Source organism: Rhinoraja longicauda, chromosome 1 (genome assembly GCF_053455715.1).
Source record: "Rhinoraja longicauda isolate Sanriku21f chromosome 1, sRhiLon1.1, whole genome shotgun sequence".
Classification (NCBI taxonomy): domain Eukaryota; kingdom Metazoa; phylum Chordata; class Chondrichthyes; order Rajiformes; family Arhynchobatidae; genus Rhinoraja; species Rhinoraja longicauda.
The window spans coordinates 23,336,817-23,357,948 of record NC_135953.1 but is presented as its reverse complement, the minus strand read 5'-3'; the positions used below and the strand labels follow the sequence as shown (position 1 = coordinate 23,357,948).

The 21,132-nt window shown below is 42.6% G+C and overlaps 1 protein-coding gene across 3 annotated transcripts in view; it reads left to right on the top strand.

Annotated features, from left to right (window-relative positions):
• The window catches only part of dym (dymeclin), a 247,668-nt gene that overhangs the window by 207,597 nt on the left and 18,939 nt on the right, over positions 1-21,132 (top strand). For all 3 annotated transcript variants that reach the window (XM_078419291.1, XM_078419432.1, XM_078419366.1), the window contains 2 exons: positions 1,233-1,415; positions 2,789-2,902. In XM_078419291.1, coding sequence (XP_078275417.1) covers positions 1,233-1,415; positions 2,789-2,902 — 297 coding nt within the window. The remainder of the gene's footprint in view (positions 1-1,232; positions 1,416-2,788; positions 2,903-21,132) is intronic.

The window sequence follows — 21,132 nt, the reverse complement described above, 5'->3', positions numbered from 1 at the left end:
CCTTCTCGGCTGATCGAACGATGCACTGCAGCCTCCGGATGTCATGCTTGGTGGCTGAGCCAAACCAGACCATGATGGAGAAGGTGAGGACAGACACTACGATGGCTGTATAAAACTGGACTATCATTGCCTGTGGCAGATTGTGTTTTCTCAGCTGCCGCAGGAAGTACATCCTCTGTTGGGCCTTTTTGACTGTGGAGTCGATGGTGGCCTCCCATTTAAGGGCCCTGGAGTCTATTTAAGGTCTATTCCCCTCATGATGTACATCTCTGTACGGTCACTCCACAGCTTCCTACACTCCAGGGAAAACCAATCCAACCTCTTCTTATAACTCAAAACCTCCACACTTGGTAACATACTTGTAAATCCTATTTGCACCTGTTCCAGTTTAATGACATTTCTCCAATGAAGGTGTTAGGCATCCCTGTCTTCATGGGTCAGGGTAATCAGCACAGAAGTTGGAATTCACATTACAGCTGCACAAGACAATGGTGAGGCCACATTTGAAATATTGTGTACACAACTGTACACAATATTTCAAATGTGGCCTCACCATTGTCTTGTGCAGCTGTAATGTGAATTCCAACTTCTGTGCTGATTACCCTGACCCATGAAGACAGGGATGCCTAACACCTTCATCTGCCATTCTTAGGTCAATTGGTACAGGTGATCAAAATCACAATGGGGTAGAGGTGAATAAGACATTACCCTAGCTTATGGAAAGACTGTTCAGAAGCGTGAAGACAGAGGCGAAGTAGCTGTTCCTGAGTCTGGTGGTGTGCACTTTAAAGCTTCTGTCTGACAGGAGCAGGCGGAATGACCAGGGTGGGACGTCTTTGATTATGTTGGCTGCTTTTCCATGACATTGTGAAGTGTAGATGAAGTAAATATTCATGAGCACTAATAGATATAGCCCAGGCGCAACTACATGACTTGCCATAATGAACTTTACAAGGTATATATGCATTTCTTGGGATACTTCCACACCCTTCTGACTCAACACCATGACATCTGTTTGCGAAAACATTTGCAAGGTGCCATCTTTTTCCAGTGGTTGTTGACTATACCTGAACTTTTGGAACTCCAGCTTGGAATTTTAGTTTCTAAACTTCTGTTTACATTGCGAGACTTTTACAGATACAGATAATTATGTATCAATAATGTGATAATGAGACTGTCAGTTTTGCTCCCTGTGAGATAGAAACTTACTCTTTGCACTTTCTTTTACACAGGCTCAAGATCTCAACGTGATAGAAGAAGTAATTCGAATGATGTTGGAGATCATAAATTCCTGTATTTCCTCCTCACTTCATCACAATCCCAACCTGGTTTATGCCCTCCTGTACAAAAGGGACCTCTTTGAACAATTCCGCACACACCCTTCCTTCCAGGATGTGATGCAGAATCTCGACATGGTAAGGAATGAATTAGACAAACATTCCATTCATTAAACCTTCCCTAAGTCATTTGCAATGAGGTAGTTTGACTATATATTTTTAGCTAAAATTGTATGGTATAGATTTAAAATCTGACACTGTGATACATCGACCGCAATTGAACATTGTTCAACAAAAATAGCAGCAAGACCAGGAAGCGGACCTGCAGACAGATTGCTGTATTAGATTGAGAAGATGATGTAGTTAAGATTTCACACTGAATTAAATGGGAACTTTACATATTTCCACTCCACGGACCACACATTAAAAAAATTTTTTTTAAACTCTTTCCCAAATTAATTTTATCCCTAAAGTCGCTGACTTTTGCTGAGGCACCAGCTCTTGGGTATTAGTGGATTTCTAATGCTTTATTAAGGCCATTAGGTGGCATCTTCAGTATTTGAATGTTGTTAGGCTATTTGTCCAGGAGGATGGTCAAAGTCGATTACAGTTCTAATTCACCCTTTATCTAAATGTGCTGAGGTTTATAAGCAGCTAGTTTCCCGCAATCAAAAATTGGCTGCTGCTTTTTTTTAACAATAGTACTGCACTGGAATAGGCCCCTTGGTCACCAAAGACTTTGTCAAATGCGATACCAAATAAATATCTTCCTTGAATATCCCTGGGTTACTGGGCAAAGTGTTCCAGCCTTTGCTCTGTTGAGCAAGCATTTTCTTACATTACAAATAAAACATAGTTTTATATTTTATCCAGTTCGTACCAAGAGTTCTTACCAATAAAGATCACTGAAAGATGGGACATTCTATATACTATAGAATGCAGTTTACCTGTATAATGATGATTAGATTTCATCTGTATTGTCTAATGACTTAGAAAATATGAAAATCGAACCCAGGTGTTACTGCTTGAGTTTGTAGAGCTTCTGCCTCACAGCTTCAGTGACCCACGTTTAGGCCTGGGATGCTGCCTGTGTACAGTTTCATGTTCTCCCTGTGACCAGCTAAGTTTCCTTCACGTGCGTCATTTCCTCCCACAACCCAGACGTGTACACGTTGGTAGGCTGTAAGTGTCTTCTGTAAATTGCCCCTTTCATTAATGGTAGGGTTCATGAGAATATGAGGAAAATAAAATAGATTTGCACACAATGTAAATGGGTACTTATTGTATGGCCCAGAACTGGGCCAAAGGGCCTGTTTCTGTGTTTTACGATTCTTTGTCCTTTGACCTGTAAAGTAAACAAGAAGACTAATGTTGGGTACACAATTGACCACACCTAAAGGAAAAGAACTAGGTACTTGTTCTTCTTTGTACTGGTGCAATTGGTTGGACATTGGGTTGTTCAATGTTTAGGAAACAGGAGCTTTGACTGTTCCTTATGTTTTACCTTGTAGGTGATCAGCTTCTTCAGTCTTCGGCTGGAACAGGCAGGAACAGACCTGTCGGTTGAAAGGGTCCTGGAGGTCATCAAACAGGGAGCAGTAGCACTGCCCAAAGATAAACTGAAGGTGAGTCTTATGGTCTAATCAAGATTGGTAATTGTTGAAAGGCCAGTCTTGGCTTGTTTGGGATTATCGCATCTCTGAATCAGGTTTATTCCAGTACCTCAAGTGCAAAATTTGAAGCTGATACATCATTGCAGAAGATTGAGCTTTTTGAGGAAGTAACAGATGATTGATGAGCATGAGGCTGTTGATGATATATGCATAGGAGGAGTGGAAGCTAATTAAGAATCGGGATTCCCCGTAGTTCTGGGCCTCAATTGCAGGTCGTTTACGTCGACAGTTAGGGAGCAAGTTTGAAAAGTTTGGTGCCTGGTCTCAGATACAGCAAAAATGTAAAGTTAAGCCCTGGATATCAGGTACCTGATTTGAGTCTCAGAAAACTGGGAAATCGGACCTCAGCCTGGGAAGTGTACAGAGGAGGATGAACATTGTAGTACTATTGTTCAGTGGTATCTGGGGGTTTTAGGTTTATTATTGTCACATGTACCGAGGTACAGTGACAGGCTAATGCAGGAATGAAAATACAATACACTACTTAAATACAAACAGGTCAAACTCAAGTACAATAGGTACCTCCATACCTCCTTGTTCACATCCATTTAGTGGCCCCAGCAGCCCTTCCAAGTGAGAAAGTGGTTCACATGCACTCCCTCTAAACTTGTCTACTGTATTAGGTGCTCCTAATGTGGCCTCCTGTACATTGGCACGACCAAGCATAGACTAAACAACCATTTGCATTTGGTCAGCCGAGGCCCGCTGAATCTCCCGGTTGCTAACCATTTCAATTCCCCTTCCCATTCCCATACCGATCTTTCGGTCATGGGCCTCCTCCATTGCCAGAGTGAGGCCACATACAAACTGGAGGAACAGTGCCTCATATTCCACTTGGGTAGCTTCCAACCCAACGATATGAAGATGGAATTCTCCAATTTTCGATAACACATCCCCACTCTACCCCCCCCCCCCACCCCCCCCTTTTCCCTGTGGCCCACCTATGTAAGCACCTATTTCTCGCACTAATCTGCCCAGCTTTCCCCTATCCCGTAAAAATTGCATAAAAATTCAGACAAGATTAAAGTAGTGAATCTAGAAAGATTTAAATCTTTTCTGCTTCAAAATGCAGCAAGAAATAGTGATTAAAGTGCAGACGCTGGTTTAAATCGGAGATAGACACCAAATGCTGGAGTAACTCAGCGGGCCAGGCAGCATCTCTGGAGAGAAGGAATAGGTGACGTTTCGGGTCGAGGCCCTCTTCAGACTGATTAATGTACAGTAATACATTCACGGTTTTCCATTATTAAACCATCTGAAATGTAAGAGGATTTAGACCAGTCTACAGTTGAAAACATCCTGGATCCTTTCCTCACACACTAAGTTTATCCGCAGAGAAAATCAGATGCTTACAGGGCTATCTTATCAAGTGGTCAGTCATTCTTCCTATTTATGAAACACTCAGGCAGAACATACTGCGAGCACATTGGCTGTGGTGTTTCTTACATTAGTACATTAACAATACCTCAACTGTTGTTAAATGTAATGCAGGCATTTGGGACATCATGAAGTAATGAAAAGAATTGTATAAAAGAGAGTTTTTGTTGTTTAGTAAATTAATTGAAAAGGATGTTCCTAAGGAATAAGTATTAGTATAGAAAGGATTATCACAATAAGCAAAACCAAACTTCTGAGAAATTTCATGTTTAAAAATAATCATGTGTTTTATTGTCCTGTGGATTGGTACTTGGGCCTGTTAAAATGTGCATATTTTATCCGTCACCAGAATTTGCATTCAGACTGTCCTCAGAAATTTGTAGCTGGCTGACAATCATCTTCTTGCTGACTTTCATTTAGCCAGTAGTTTACCAGTAAAATGGAAAAGACTGGAATTTCTCACATACAGTGTAGGTTCATTGTTGTCTTTACATTCAAGTGCAAGAAATGTCTTTCTTCAGATTTTACACGTACACTGATGAGCCAAAACATTATGACCACCTGACTAATATGCTGTTGGTCCTCCGTGTGCCGCCAAAACAGCACCGACCCGTGTCCTGTGGTATCTGGCACCAAAACATTAGCAGCAGGTCCTTCAAGTCCTGTAAGTTGCGAGGTGGAGCCGCCATGGATCAGACTTGTCGATCCAGCACATCCCACAGATGCTCAATCGGATTGAGATCTGGAGAATTTGGGGGCCAGGGCAACACCGTGAACACTTCATCATGTTCCTCAAACCATTCCCGAACAATGTGTGCAGTGTGGCAGGGCGCATTATCCTGCTGAAATCTGGGAATACCATTGCCATGAAGGGGTGTACCTGGTCTGCAACGATGTGACACGTGTCAAATTGACGTCCACATGAATGGCCGGACCCAGGGTTTCCCAGCAGAACATTGCCCAGAGCATCACACTCCCTCCACCGGCTTGTCGTCTTCCCACAGTGCATCCTGGTGCCATCACTTCCCCAGGTAAACGGCGCACACATATACGGCCATCCACGTAATCTAAAAGAAAACGGGACTCATCGGCCCAGACGACCTTCTTCCACTGCTCCAAGGTCCAGTTCCGACGCTTGCGTGCCCAATGTAGGCACTTTCGACGGTGGACAGGGGTCATCATGGGCACTCTGACCGGTCTGGGGCTACGCAACCCCATACGCAGAAGGGTGCGATGCACTGTGTATTGTGACACATTCCTCCCGTGACCACCATTAAAATTTTCTGTGACTTGTGCCACAGTAGACCTTCTGTCGGTCGGACCAGACGGGATAGCCTTCGTTGCCCTGGCACATCGATAAGCCTTGGCCGCCCAACACCCTGTCGCTGGTTTGTGGTTTGTCCCTCCTTGGACCTCTGTCGGTAGGTACTCACCACTGCTGACCGGGAGCACCCCACAAACCTTGCCGTTTCAGAGATGCTCTGACCCAGTCGTCTGACCATAACAAATTGGCACTTGTCAAAGTCACTCAGGTCTTTACTCCTGCCCATTTCTCCTGCATCCAACAACTTCAAGAACTGACTGCTCACTTGCTGCCTAATAATCCCACCCCTTGACAGGTGCCATTGGAACAAGATAATCAATGTCATTCACTTTCCCTGTCAGCGGTCATAATGTTTTGACTCATCGGTGTATAAGGGTATGGCACTGTAAATGAAAGGTAACACTGTGTTAATATACAACATCTTAACTTGGCCAGTGGCAACCCATTATAGTATAAACTATAGCTGTCCATTTTCCTTTGCCTGCAATACTTCAGTGAAAATATTTTTCTCTTCCTGCTACTGGCTGCACTAATTATGCTGGGATTTCAAATGGCCTAGCCACTTAGAGTCAGAGAAATAAAAGAGGCAGACTGAGTAATGACTTAGTCTATTCAATTGCAATCCCCTATTCTTTCCTGTTGTCCTGTATTCTCTGCCCATTGAGCAATTTATCATTGATCGAAGGGATCTACCATCAAAGGGATCTATAAGGGGTGCTGCCTCAAAAAGGCAGACCTACACCACCCTGGCCACACTCATTTCACCCCTGCAATCAGGAAGAAGGTATAAGAGTCTGAAAACTGACCTCCAAAGTTCAGACAAAACTTTTTCCCGACATCCAGAATGCCCACACACTTTTCACAAAAATCCACTTAACCACTTTAAATTATTATTTTTAATACAGCTATTAGTAAACTGGAAGTAAATCCAGTTTATGCCTTGTTACAGTGATGCTTGGTTTTTAAGTAACCCATACAAGATGTTATAGTTCAAAACTCTCAAGTACTTACCGACTTGTCAGTGATTTCAACGAATATTAGGACGCCGGAGAAGCATTGACAGCGTGGGAATTTTGTGATGTTTCCAAAGAAGGTGTAATCTCGACCTGGCTTGGCATTGTCGTGGTCATTGTCGTCGGGTAAAAGAAAAGTTCGGCGATCTGCTACGACTTTGACAGTCGCCCGCAGCGCCTTAAAATCGCCTAAAGTGGGACAGGCCCTTTACTCACTTAATTTTACTTTTAATGTTACAATTTACTCTGCTTCCATCACTTTCATGCAGTTTATTCCAGATGCACTTGTTTGCTCACTTAAAGATTTAATAGGAACCTAAGAGGCAACATTCTCATTCAGAGGATGGTGGGTTAATGGAACGAGCTACCCAAGCATGTAATTGAGGCAGGTACTATAATGGCATTTTGAAAGACAAGGAGAGGTACATAGATATGAAAGGGTGAGAAAAATATATGAGCCAAATGTCGACAAATGGGACTAGCTTAGATGGGGATCTTCGTCCATATGGATGAGTTGGGTCAAAGGACTTGTTTTCTATGACTGTGACTTATTGTGATTCTTCAGCAGTCCCACAAACACGTCTCCTCTTATTTTAAATGCTATTCCCTGTGTTAGATTTTAGCTGTCTATTTGCCAGTCTATTGTTTTTCATTCTGATGTCCGCTACAGTCTGCAGTATCTAATTACATTTCGGCATTTCGTATACCTGAAAAATATGATGACCACTTATCCCTATTTCATCTGGATAATCCTGGCCCAAAAAAGATAAGCTGAATGAGCTTGGATGAACATTTGTCCCAGATTGTCTTTTGGCTGGTTAGCTGTGGTTGGTGACAAGCTGCCCATACTCACCACTGACCACCAAAGGAAGTTTGAACTTAGTTTATACAGTTCACCTTTCCAAAACCTATGGTCTGGATCAGATCTTAGGAATGTGGTGAGAATCTCCAGGCAGGCAAGGCCTTTTACTTGGCAAAGAATCTGAACCATTGTAAAAAAAATGTTTTGCAGCTAACTAAGTGATAACCAATTGCTTGTAGAAACAAGGAACTGCATTTGCTGGTTTACAAAAAAGACACAAAGTGCTGGAGTAACGCAGTAAGTCAGCACTCCAGGGATGCTGCCTGTCCTGCTTACTCTAGCACTTTGCTTTTGTTTGATAACTGATTGCTTAACTGGAACTGAAAATACTGTGAATGGTGCTGACATTCAGAAACATGCAACTCCTATTAAAATCTATTCAGACTTTTAAAAAAATTATTTAAATAAAAATATTTAAAACTAATTAAAGATATTTAAATACACTCAAAACAATTTTTTTTAATCCAAATTAACTACAACTAACTCGCAACTGTTCCTCTCCATTAAAATGAATGGATAAGCTGTTCCTATGCCAAATCGAACTTGGCACAGTTTACTTTTTGAAATTCCCCAGTGCAAGTGTTGGGAAATTGCCATTATTTTGAAATCGTCTGAGCATAGTTGGGAAAACAACCATGAACAACTGACCGTAACTTAAGCATTTCCACGTTCACTACTGCATGCAATTGCAATATATCAAGATTGAAGATTAAAAAACTGGGTAGCACTCTCGAATATGAGGAGGATGCAGTGAAGCCTCAAGGAATGTAGAAATGCAAAATGATTAGACTATGACACCAAATATAATGTGGAAAAATGTGAGATCATCAACTTTGGTCAAAAATATTGCACATGTGAAATATCTTTTAAATGATGGAGGGTTGAAAGATGTCAGTTTCTGGAGGGACGTCTATGACTTTGTACATGAATCACTGAAAGTCAACTTGTAGTCCCATTTTCATATCTTTAATACACCTACTTGATTTATTACATTCACATGCAGTAGTGAAAGTTAACGTGCAGGTACAGCAAGTAATTAGGAAGGCAAATGGTATCCTACTTGTAAGAAGAATTCTGTACAAAAGTCCAAAAGTCTTGCTGCAATTTTATAGCAACCCTCGTGTGAATATACCTGGGATATTTGTGTGCAGATTTGCTCTCCCTACCTAAGAAGGATATACTTGCAATATGTGGAATGCAGCGAAAGTTCACCAGATTGATTTCTGGGATAGAGGGATTAAGCAAACTAGACCTATACTCCGTAGGTTTCAGAAAAATGAGAGGTGATCTTTATTGAAATATACATAAGTTATATGAAAGACAGATATAAAGTGCTGGAGTAACTCACCGGGCCAGGCAGCATCTCTGGAGTAAAAGGATAGGTGACATTTCAGACTGGTATAAACCGGCATCTACGGTTCTTTGTTTCTACAAAAGCCATATGAAATTTAACAGAGTAGGTGCAGAATGATGTTTCTTCGAGCTGCAGTATCTAAAATTTGGAATCAAAGTCTCAAAATAAAGAGGTGTGCCAATCAGGATAGAGACAAGAAGAACCTTCTTTACCCATAAGGTTATGAATCTTTGGAAATCTTTGTGCAAGCTGGCCATCGTCACTAAATATGTTCAAGAGAGATTAATGGATATTAAGGGAATTCATGATATGGGGTTGGTGGGAAGAAGTAAAACTGAGTAAAAGATCAGCCATAATCTTATTGAATATCAGAGCATGGGCGATGAAGGGTGCAGTGCAGGTGAGAGGAAGGGACCCCTATATCATGTTTCCCGTACATGGAGACGTAGAAGTTGTTCTCCTTATCCACTCCATACAGGACGGTCCTAATTATATACCTATCTAAACTTACATGGAGTAATGTAGCTTCACAGATTTTTCCACAAAGTCCCAGTTATTGTAATGATATTATGGCTCGGCCAAATATCACCATGCATCTAAAAGTAGAGAAGCTCGTTGTATCGAATTGTTTCCGTTATGAACAGAAGAAGCACTTTGAAGTAGGATCACAGCGTGAGCTGATCCAATGAAGAGAAGTCGTCAGAATCCCCTTACATGAACCATGCAACTTGAATACTTTTGCCCACTTTTCCGAATTTGAACAGCATTGAGAGTTGAATTTAAAAGAAAGACTTTGCTTGCAAAAATAAATTAGTATTTTCTGGAACTAGATCTTGTGGTCGATCTGAAGGTATAAGGTGTGTCAAAAAAAGCTTGGAAATGTAAATGAGTCCATCATTTTGATGGTGCTTATCAAAGGTTTCCAATCTGTCAGCTGGAGGCAGAGGCGCTAATTGGTAGGGGTTCACAGAGACTTTTAAATGTAATGGAATGATATTAGTAGGAACTTTCTAATATTAATTCTGATTGCCTTTAGTGTGAAAAACTTTAAGGTGGTGCAATTTTCCTTTGAAAGAGAGCTCTCTGGGCCACTACTAAATATGTAGGAATGTAGTGGGGCAATGATGGGAGCAGTGGTTAGAGTGCATTTCAGAGATAGTGAACATAACCCTGTAAGTTTTAAGATATTGTGAAGAAGGGAGTGTGAAAGGTAGATAGGCACATGGAGAGACGGGGAATGAAGCGATATGGATTATATGCAGGCAATAGACAATAGAAAATAGGTGCAGGAGAAGGCCATTCGGCCCTTCGAGCCAGCACCGCCATTCAATGTGATCATGGCTGATCATTCTCAATCAGTACCCCGTTCCTGCCTTCTCCCCATACCCCCTGACTCCGCTATCCTTAAGAGCTCTATCTAGCTCTCTCTTGAATGTATTCAGAGAATTGGCCTCCACTGCCCTCTGAGGCAGAGAATTCCACAGATTCACAACTCTCTGACTAAAAAAGTTTTTCCTCATCTCTGTTCTAAATGGCCTACCCCTTATTCGTAAACTGTGGCCCCTGGTTCTGGACTCCCCCAACATTGGGAACATGTTTCTTGCCTCTAACGTGTCCAACCCCTTAATAATTTTATACGTTTCGATACGATCCCCTCTCATCCTTCTAAATTCCAGTGTATACAAACCTAGTCGCTCCAGTTTTTCAACATATGACAGTCCCGCCATTCCGGGAATTAACCTAGTAAACCTCACGCCCTCATTAGCAAGAATATCCTTCCTCAAATTTGGAGACCAAAACTGCACACAGTACTCCAGGTGCGGTCTCACTAGGGCCCTGTACAACTGCAGAAGGACCTCTTTGCTCCTATACTCAACTCCTCTTGTTATGAAGGCCAACATTCCATTGGCTTTCTTCACTGCCTGCTGTACCTGCATGCTTCCTTTCAGTAACCGATGCACTAAGGATCCCAGATCACGTTGTACGTCCCCTTTTCCTAACTTGACACCATTCAGATAATAATCTGCCTTCCTATTCTTACCACCAAAGTGGATAACCTCACACTAAATTAAACTGCATTTGCCATGCATCCGCCCACTCACACAACCTGTCCAAGTCACCCTGCAACCTCATAGCATCTTCCTCACAGTTCACACTGCCACCTAGCTTTGTATCATCGGCAAATTTGCTAATGGTACTTTTAATCCCTTCATCCAAGTCATTGATGTATATTGTAAATAGCTGCGGTCCCAACACCGAGCCTTGCGGTACCCCACTAGTCACTGCCTGCCATTCTGAAAGGGACCCATTTATCCCCACTCTTTGCTTTCTGTCTGTCAACCAACTTTCTATCCATGTCAGTACCCTACCTCCAATACCATGTGCTCTAATTTTGCCCACCAATCTCCTATGTGGGACCTTGTCGAAGGCTTTCTGAAAGTCGAGGTACACCACATCCACCGGCTCTCCCCTGTCAATTTTCCTAGTTACATCCTCAAAAAATTCCAGTAGATTGTAGGCAGGGGAGATTAGTTTAACTTGGCAACGTGTTCATCACATATATAGTTTGCTGAATGGCCTGTTTCTGTGCTGTACCATTCTATATTTGTTCTATGCAAGGACAATGATAGATTGGAAATTAAGGTCCTCAGCCAAGCTAAATTGTATTTCAATATTGTAAGACTTAATATGAAAAATTTACTAACATGTAAGTTTACATATGATCAATGAGATCACCACTCTAAGATAAAATAGTAACTCAGAGAAAGGTTCATTTTAAGAATGAAAACATGTTTGACACAGTTAAATCATAATCAAACATTGACAGCAACTCACCTACAGGGCAGTTGGAAGGTAAAGCTAAATGGATGATGGAGGCAGGTGTTTTAGAAGAATTTAGATCACTAGGAGGCTATGGACCAAGTGCTGGTGAATGGGATTAGTAGAGATAGATACTTAAGTCAGCATGAACATGATGTGTTGAAGGACCTGTTTCAATGCATTTTGACTCTGATTTTGACTGTATGTGTCATGTAATTAATGGCCAATGAGTCTAACATCAGGATAGGGAATTTTAAGTGTCAGTGTCAGTAAGATATCCTCCCTTCATCTCTCAACTTGATCATTTCCTGTGGAGACTGCTGAATAAGGAACAGTAATTCTGCCCAACTTCCTCTTATCTAACCAGAAAATATCAAAATAAATTCTGGTGTGTTTTTTCTGAAATCGGTTAACTCAGTACAATCTGTGAATTGAGTTTTAGATTGTCCCTTTATCATACTTGATTTAACACTTGGTTACAGGATAAATTGGGTGATATAACTTTGATAATGACCTGACCACACTTTTGACTATGATACGTGCAAGTGTAAGCATCTCGTCCGGCTTTGTTCCACTTATAGGTAGTATGTCTCGGCTTTATTCAAATGGGTAATGTGCGGTAAGGTGACCTCACCATACTGATGAATTTCGTGTATGTCTGCACTCTATGTGGTTGGTGTCAAGGTCCAAAGCCCTGTAAACTGTAACCACAATGAATCATGCTGAAATTATTCAATGCAGTGCATGATAAAGAAGACTCGATCAACAAATCAAGAAACTATAATACATCAGGCATAAGAACAAAAATGAGAGTGCTGGAAAAACTCAACAGGGCAGTTGATATTATCTACATGGACTTTAGCAAGGCTTTTGACAAGGTCTGCATGGTAGGGTGGTCCAGAAAAAAAGAACGCATGGGATCCAGGGTGAGCTAGCCAATTGGATACAAAATTGGCCTGCTGGAAGTTCTAGTCGCCATACTATAGAAAGAATAGATTAAGCAGGAGAGTTGCAGAAGAGATTCACAAGGTTGTTAATGGAGCTGGAGGGCTTGTGTCATAAGGAAGATTGGATAGACTGGGACTCTTTTCCCTGGGAGAAAGGAGATAGCGGGGTAACCATATAGAAGTTTTATAAAATCATGAGGGACATCAATAACATGGATGATCACATTTTTCAGGGTACTCAGGTCTGAAACTGGAGAGCGTGGTTTAAGATGAGAGAGGAAAGATTTGAAGGGATCATGAAGAGCAAATCTTTAACACGGAGGGTTGTGGATATATGGAACCAGGCAGGTACAATTCTAATGTACAAACATCATTTGGTCAGAAAGGATAAGAAAGGTTAGCCAGGATATGGACCAAATGCAGGCAAATGGGTCGATTTCAGAAAGGCACCTTGATCAACATGGATGAGTTGGGCAAAAGGCCTTGTTTCCATGACTCATTGACAAATGGAACCAGGTGATGGGAGTGGAGGGGGTTGGAATGGGGGAGGTGAGCAAAACTCGCTGGACGGGTGAGCATAAGTGGGGGGATAATACCAGAGGTATAAGTTACCTGAAACTGGAAAATTCAATTTCACACCATTTTGTTATCTTATCTTTTGTTATCAAAGGCATGAATGGGGTAGCTTACAACTCAATGGTAGGAATGGGTAGCTTACAACCTAAAGGTTCTGCCTAGAAATTAATATAATAACTAGAGGCATAGCAAGGCATCTCATACCTGCAGAATGTATGTCGTGTACTACATTAAACTTCAGTACACTTCCCATGTGTTGGAGAAACATTTGTGTAGGAAGTGTTGGTCAGGTGTAGGTGCTTTAAGGCTGGCTTTTGAAGCATGGGCATCAATTGATGTTACTGGAAGTGTTGTCTCATTAGTGCCTGTGATGTAGATATACTTTGAGCCTCTCCCAAAGTAGCCCTTCTTCAGCCGTAAGCCAGGACGGTGAGTAAATTGCATCACAACTGAGCGTAATGCTATTTTACATTTACGCCAACAATGTGTTGGTGGTTCAGCCATTGCAGAAATTATTGCTACAAAGGAAACTTTAATTTGAGAAGTCTTTTGTGACTGCATAGTTTAAAGGGTTAAAGTGAAAACTGAATTAAGCAATAATTCCCATTTTCACTGTGGAGGGGATGTCAGACAACACATCCCAACTACAGCAGATAAGAGAAGTGACTGAGCCAATCAGATTGGGGAAGTATTGGATGGTGACAGTATGTCTGTGTCTGTTGCTCTGTTTATTGTTATGGTGTTAGTTATTTCCGTCCATGACGGTAATAGAAGTTACCACACTCATTTATAGAAATAGAGAAGGCTGGTGTTATTTTTCATTGCAGCTATCCGTAACTTTTTTAAAATCTTTTTTTCCTCTATTTTTTACTTTATCTACTTTTTATGTACTTTATTAAACTTTTTTTTGTTGCTCTTTTTCTTTCAAGTCAGGGCCTGTCTGCCTGTGGGTTGGCTTGTTCTCTGATATGTATCATGGCTGGGATGAGAGTTTGCAAAAGGAAAAGCAATTGCTCCACATCTCACATCGGCATATTTGTATGTAGACTAAGCTTGCTCTGGAGATGCTATCTCAGGCCCAAGCATTTCTTTGCAGCAAACCACATTTTTGAGTCTGTTTCCTGAATGTATTCATTAGCGGCTAGGGGTATCCTTCCATCCCCCCAGCCTCGTCTGCGTTGGATGGCCTATACTGATGCAGTTTCTCAAGTCTGATATTTACAAGGAATCTATTTTTTTGACCTGTCTGTTTCCTTCGCAGCAGGTTTGATCTCTTTACTTGATTAATAATTGTGCAACTGTGGCAAGAACTTGGAGTATTTGCTTTTGAGTCTGAAATTCTGTTTGATATACAGGTCTATCTCACAGCACAGATCTTACTGTGTTTACAGACCTGTTATGCTGCTGCATGTAAGAATGTCATTGTTCTGTTCTCAGTACATATGACAATTAAATAGTCTTGACTCTTGACTCTACAATCCAAAGCGGCATTAAATTAAGCAAGAATTTATACTTTTCCATACTTGCAAATCCCTCATTATCAGGGATTTGCATTAATATAGTCTTGACTTGGGTGCATTTAATGCCTATGACACTTGTAAAATTGAAAAATACAATCAATTAAATCTTTCACCTTAATGAGCAAAAGGAGACTTTTTATTTGGTTTATGTTTACTATTGTCATGTGTATTGAGGTACAGTGCAAAGCTTTGTTTTGCATGCTATCCAAACAGATCAGTTACTATATATATTCAGTCTGAAGAAGGGTCTCGACCCGAAACGTCACCCATTCCTTCTCTCCCGAGATGCTGCCTGACCTGCTGAGTTACTCCAGCATTTTGTGAATAAATCGATTTGTACCAGCATCTGCAGTTTTTTTCTTATAGTTACTATATATAAATGTAATCAAGTCAAACTTAAATACAATAGATTGAGCAAAAGGGATTGTAGTGCATCAGTTCTATAGACAAAGTCCAAGGCTGCAATGGAATAGAGATGAATGGAACACCTGGCTCATGGAAGGACTGTTCAGAAGCCTGATAACAGAGTTGAAGAAGCTGTTCCTGAGTCTGGTGATGCACACTTTCAAGCTTTTGTGCCCTCTGCCTGGCAGGATCAGGGAAAAGAAGGACTGACTGGGGTGAGACAAATCTTTGGTTATGTTGGCTGCTTTTCTGAGGCAGTGTGAAGTGTAGATGGTCAATGGTGGTGTGATAGACTGGCCTACATCTACAACTCTCTGTAATTTTTTGCAGTCTTGGGCAGAGCTGATCCCAAACGAATCTGTGACGCATCTTCAGTTTGCTGTCGATAGTGCATCTGCAGCAGTTTGTAGGAGTCATTGGAGACATGACAAATGTTCTAAGTCTCCTCAAGAAGTAGAGGCGTCAGTGTGCCTTCTGGGCTGTTGCATCAGTGTGTAGGAAGGAACTGCAGATGCTGGTTTAAACTGGAGATAGACACAAAATGCTGGAGTAACTCAGCGCATCAATGTGGTTGGTTCACAACAGATAGTTGGTAAAAGTGTGAAGGAACTTGAACCATTTCCACTTCAGCAGATTGGGGCATGGAATCCATCATGCTTCATGAAGTCGATAATTAGTTCCTTCACCTTGATGACATTGAGGTAGAGATTAATGTCCTGACATCATGCTGCTGAGTTCTCTATCTCTTTCCTGTACTCCATCTCATCATTGCTAGTGATCCGGCCCATCACAGTGGTGTAAATTCCAAACTTGTGGATGCAGTTAGAACCGAATTTGGTTGTACAGTCATGAATGGTTAATTTGGGACTGAGAATGCACCCTTGCGCAATTTAATGTGAAGGAAGTGTTGTCACCTATTCTCACTGATTGTGGCCTGTGAGTCAGAAAGTTGACGATCCCGTGGTAGCGGGGGAGGGGGAGGGGGAGGGGGTGATTCTTAGGTCCAGGAATTTGGATGGATGATGGTGTTGAAGACAGAGCTATAGTCAATAAATAGAAGTCTAATATAGGAGTCCTTATTGTCCAGGTGTTCCAGAGATGGGTTTAGGGCCAGGAAGATGGCGTCTGCTGTGGACCTGTTGCGATGGTAAGCAAACTGCAATCGACTATGGCTGGCCAGATAGCTAGACTTAACATGTGGCATCACCAGTCTCTCGAAGCACTTCATGATAATGGAAGTCAGAGCCAGTGAACGGAAATCATTAAGGTGTGCTAACTTACTTACTTTACTTTGACATTGAGGTGATAGTGGTCTACTTGAAGCAGATGGTGACCTCTGAATGGAGTACTGAGAGGTAAAAATAATGTCTATGAATAAGTCTGCCAGCTGATCTGCATAGGTCCTTTGGACGCAGGTAGGGACGCCATCCGGACCAGTTGCTTTCCACGCATTCACTCTTAGGAAGGCCAACCTTGCGTCTGCCACAGTAACCGTTGGTACAGGCACACCCGAGAATGGTGGGCAAGTGGTATTCCTCCATCGCGCTTCTGCTCAAAGTGGGCGTAGAATGCAATGAGTTCACCTGGAAGGAATTCATTGTGCTAGTGATACTGCAGAACTTTGCTTTGTAACCTGTTATAACATGCAAGCCTTGCCACAATCTATGGGCATCCATGCCATGAGATTTGGAATGTACAGCCAAAATACGAACAAATAATAAGTGAACAGGTACCCACAGTTGTGGGAGGAAATCAAGAAAAGGGAGGGTCATGGAGAAAGGTAGAATAGCTAACATTGCAGAGCGATACTTGGAAAAGGCATAAAGGAGAATACTTTAGCCAAGAAAGCTACAGTGTAACCAGAGAATCAGAGAACACTTTTGTACAATGAATAGTTTGAATCTGGATCTGCTGCCAGTATACAGTGCCCTCCATAATGTTTGGGACAAAGACCCATCATTTATTTATTTGCCTCTGTACTCCACAATTTGAGATTTATAATAGAAAAAGTCACACGTGGTTAAAGTGCACATTGTCAGATTTTAATAAAGGCCATTTTTACACATTTTGGTTTCACCATGTAGAAATTACAGCTGTGTTTATACGTAGTCCCTCCATTTCAGGGCACCATAACGTTTGGGACACATGGCTTCACAGGTGCTTGTAATTGCTCAGGTGTGTTTAATTGCCTCCTTAATGTAGGTATAAGAGAACTCTCAGCACCTAGTCTTTCCTCCAGTCTTTCCATTACCTTTGCAAACCTTTATTGCTGTTTATCAACATGAGGACCAAAGCTGTGCCAATGAAGGTCAAAGAAGATATTATGAGACTGAGAAACAAGAATAAAACTGTTAGAGACATCAGCCAAACCTTAGGTTTACCAAAATCAATTGTTTGGACCATCATTAAGAAGAGCTTACTAATTGCAAATGGACTGGCAGGCCAAGGAACACCTCCACAGCTGATGACAGAAGAATTCTCTCTATAATAAAGAAAAATCCCCAAACACCTGTCCGACAGATCAGAAACACTCTTCAGGAGTCAGGTGTGGATTTGTCAATGACCACTATCCGCAGAAGACTTCATGAACAGAAATACAGAGGCTATTTTGCAAGATGTGAACCACTGGTTAGCAGTAAAAATAGGATGGCCAGGTTACAGTTTGCCAAGAAGTACTTAAAAGAGCAACCACAGTTCTGGAAAAAGGTCTTGTGGACAGATGAGATAAAGATTAACTTATATCAGAGTGATGGCAAGAGCAAAGTATGGAGGACAGAAGGAACTGCTTAAGATCCAAACCATACCATCTCATCTGTGAAACATAGAAACATAGAAAATAGGTGCAGGAGTAGGCCATTCGGCCCTTCGAGCCTGCACCGCCATTCAATATGATCATGGCTGATCATTCAGCTCAGTAACCTGTACCTGCCTTCTCTCCATACCCCCTGATCCCTTTAGCCACAAGGGCCACATCTAACTCCCTCTTAAATATAGCTAATGAACTGGCCTCAACTACCTTCTGTGGCAGAGAATTCCACAGACTCACCACTCTCTGTGTGAAGAAATGTTTTCTCATCTCGGTCCTAAAAGACTTCCCCCTTATCCTTAAGCTGTGACCCCTGGTTCTGGACTTCCCCAACATCGGGAACAATCTTCCTGCATCTAGCCTCTCCAACCCCTTAAGAATTTTATATGTTTCTATAAGATCCCCCCTCAGTCTTCTAAATTCCAGCGAGTATAAGCCTAGTCTATCCAGTCTTTCTTCATATGAAAGTCCTGCCATCCCAGGGATCAATCTGGTGAACCTTCTCTGTACTCCCTCTAAGTCTTTCCTCAGAATAGGAGACCAAAACACGGTGGTGGGGGTGTTATGGCCTGGGCATGTATGGCTGCTGAAGGTACTGGCTCACGACATTGATGACACAACTGCTGATGGTAGTAGCATAATGAGTTCTGAAATGCACAGACACATCCTATCTTCTCAAGTTCAAACAAATGCCTCAAAACTCATTGGCTGGCGGTTCATTCTACAGCAAGACAATATTCCCAAACATACTGCTAAAGCAACAAAGGAGTTTTTCCAAAGCTATAAAATGGTCAATTCTTGAGTGGCCAAGTCAATCATCTGATCTGAACCCAATTGAGCATGCCTTTTATATGCTGAAAAGAAAACTGAAGGGGACTAGCCCCCAAAACAAGCCTAAGGTATAGATGGCTGCAATACAGGCATGGCAGAACATCACCATAGAAGGCACCCAGCAACTGGTGATGTCCATGGATCGCAGACTTCAAGCAGTCATTGCATGCAAAGGATATGCAACAAAATACTACACATGACTACTTTCATTTACATGACATTGCTGTGTCCCCTTCATTATGGAGGGCACTGTAGATAATAAAAGCAAATTTAATATTCACTTTCAAAAGAGAAATCACTAAATTCTGGCGGTAAATTTTGCATGTAAGAGGGTTTAGTGGGATGAATTGGGTAGTTACTTTAAAAACTGTTTTTAAAATGTAGTTCCATTTGCTCCATATTTTTTGTTTGTTTGTGTTTAACTTCAATGCAATACCGAGATCAAAAACACAGATGAAAATTGTGATTCTCATCAAAATTGTGATTAACATCCATGTTGATCAGTGTTATCCATGTTTTCAGCCATTCCAAGACCTTCAGAGAGTTCAAATCAATTTATTACTTTTGCAGAGATACCTAATATGAAAACAAAACAGGAGTGCACATGGCGTTAATATAGCCTTGACTTGGGTGCATTTAATGCCTATCACATTGCAAAAGTTAAAAATATAAAAACAGAAAATGCTGGAAATACTCAGCAGTTCAGGCAGCATCTCTGTTGAGAGAACCAGTTAATTTTTCAGGTTATTAACATTTCATAATTTCTAGTAAAAGTTAGAAAGTAAACATGCATTAAGTTGCAGAGAAAGGTTAGGTGTATAAAGAACCGAGGGAATGGCAATGACAGGGTGAAGACCAAGAGAGGTTGAACGATAGAAGTAGAATCGAGCCAGTTCAAAGGTGTTGATCACAGTTAGAGCTGAGCCAGTGAGCAAAAGAAGACAGCTGTAAAATAAAGTTTCAATAAATTGATGAATGTTAAAAAAATCTTGTTTAAAATGGTTTTTAAACTTATAGTGATTGATGGTGAAAACGAATCAGTTCCTCAAACCGGGAATGGAAAACTTTGGTAGTGTAGTGGGCCAAGTAGGCCAAAAGAACGACAAGTAGGCAAGGTTAACAAAAGCGTGTTTACTGTATCTCTGGAACTCCAAAAGGGAATGAGAGTCATGCGGTCCTTGACCTTTATACTCCCGGCCGAAGTCCGCCTCCTTGGCTCGACCCATTCCCGTGCCGAGGGGTCGTGAGTGGTATGGCCCGACCCTCGGGAGCCGCCACAGGACCCCCCCCCAGAACCAGAGGCACGAAGCGCACCGGTGGTCGCACTAGTCGACCGAACCGTGTACGGTACCCGTCCGACGGGGGGTCTGGCGGGGGCTCAGCTGAAGGGACAACCGGGGGGGCTGGCGGGGGCACTGCTGGAGGGACAAACGGGGGCGGAGAAGGGGGTACAAATACCGGTCGAGATGAGGGGATCGGCGGGTGCGGTGTTGGAGGCACTTGTAAAGGGGGGCGCCCGCGCGGCCGAGGCTGTGCAACCCGCACCGGCTGGTCAATGTCCAAGTGCGCTGGCTTGAGGCGATTAATTGACACGGCCTCCGGTCGGCCCCCCATGTCCAACACAAAAGTTGTCTCACCGTGCTTCAGCACCTTGAAAGGGCCCTCATAAGGTCTCTGAAGCTGTGCTCGATGGGCGTCGCGGCGGAGAAAAACGTAGGCACAATCTCGAAGGGCCAATGGGACGTGCGGGTGGAACGTCCCATGGTGAGACGTAGGGACGGGTGCCAGTTTTCCCACTCGCTCACGAAGGCGCTGTAGGGTGGACGAGGACGGTTCCTGCTGCCCCGGCGATGAGGGCACGAACTCCCCGGGCACGGTGAGCGGCGACCCGTAGACGAGCTCGGCTGATGACGTTGCGAGATCCTCCCGTGCGGGTGCGCCGACTTCCGCCGGATAAATTGCGTCTGGCGCGGCAGGAATTCCGCGACATGGAATCCTTGGGGATCGTTCGACCATCGAACAGTCCATGGGCGTCCCCACTTCACATGGTCCCCAAGGCAAGCGGTGGCTGGCGGCCTTGCGGGGATTATCGGCGACTGAACGCCGCTATCACGTCGGGGTCACCAGTGTAGTGGGCCAAGTAGGCCAAAAGAACGACAAGTAGGCAAGGTTAACAAAAGCGTGTTTACTGTATCTCTGGAACTCCAAAAGGGAATGAGAGTCATGCGGTCCTTGACCTTTATACTCCCGGCCGAAGTCCGCCTCCTTGGCTCGACCCATTCCCGTGCCGAGGGGTCGTGAGTGGTATGGCCCGACCCTCGGGAGCCGCCACAGTAGAAACACTTCC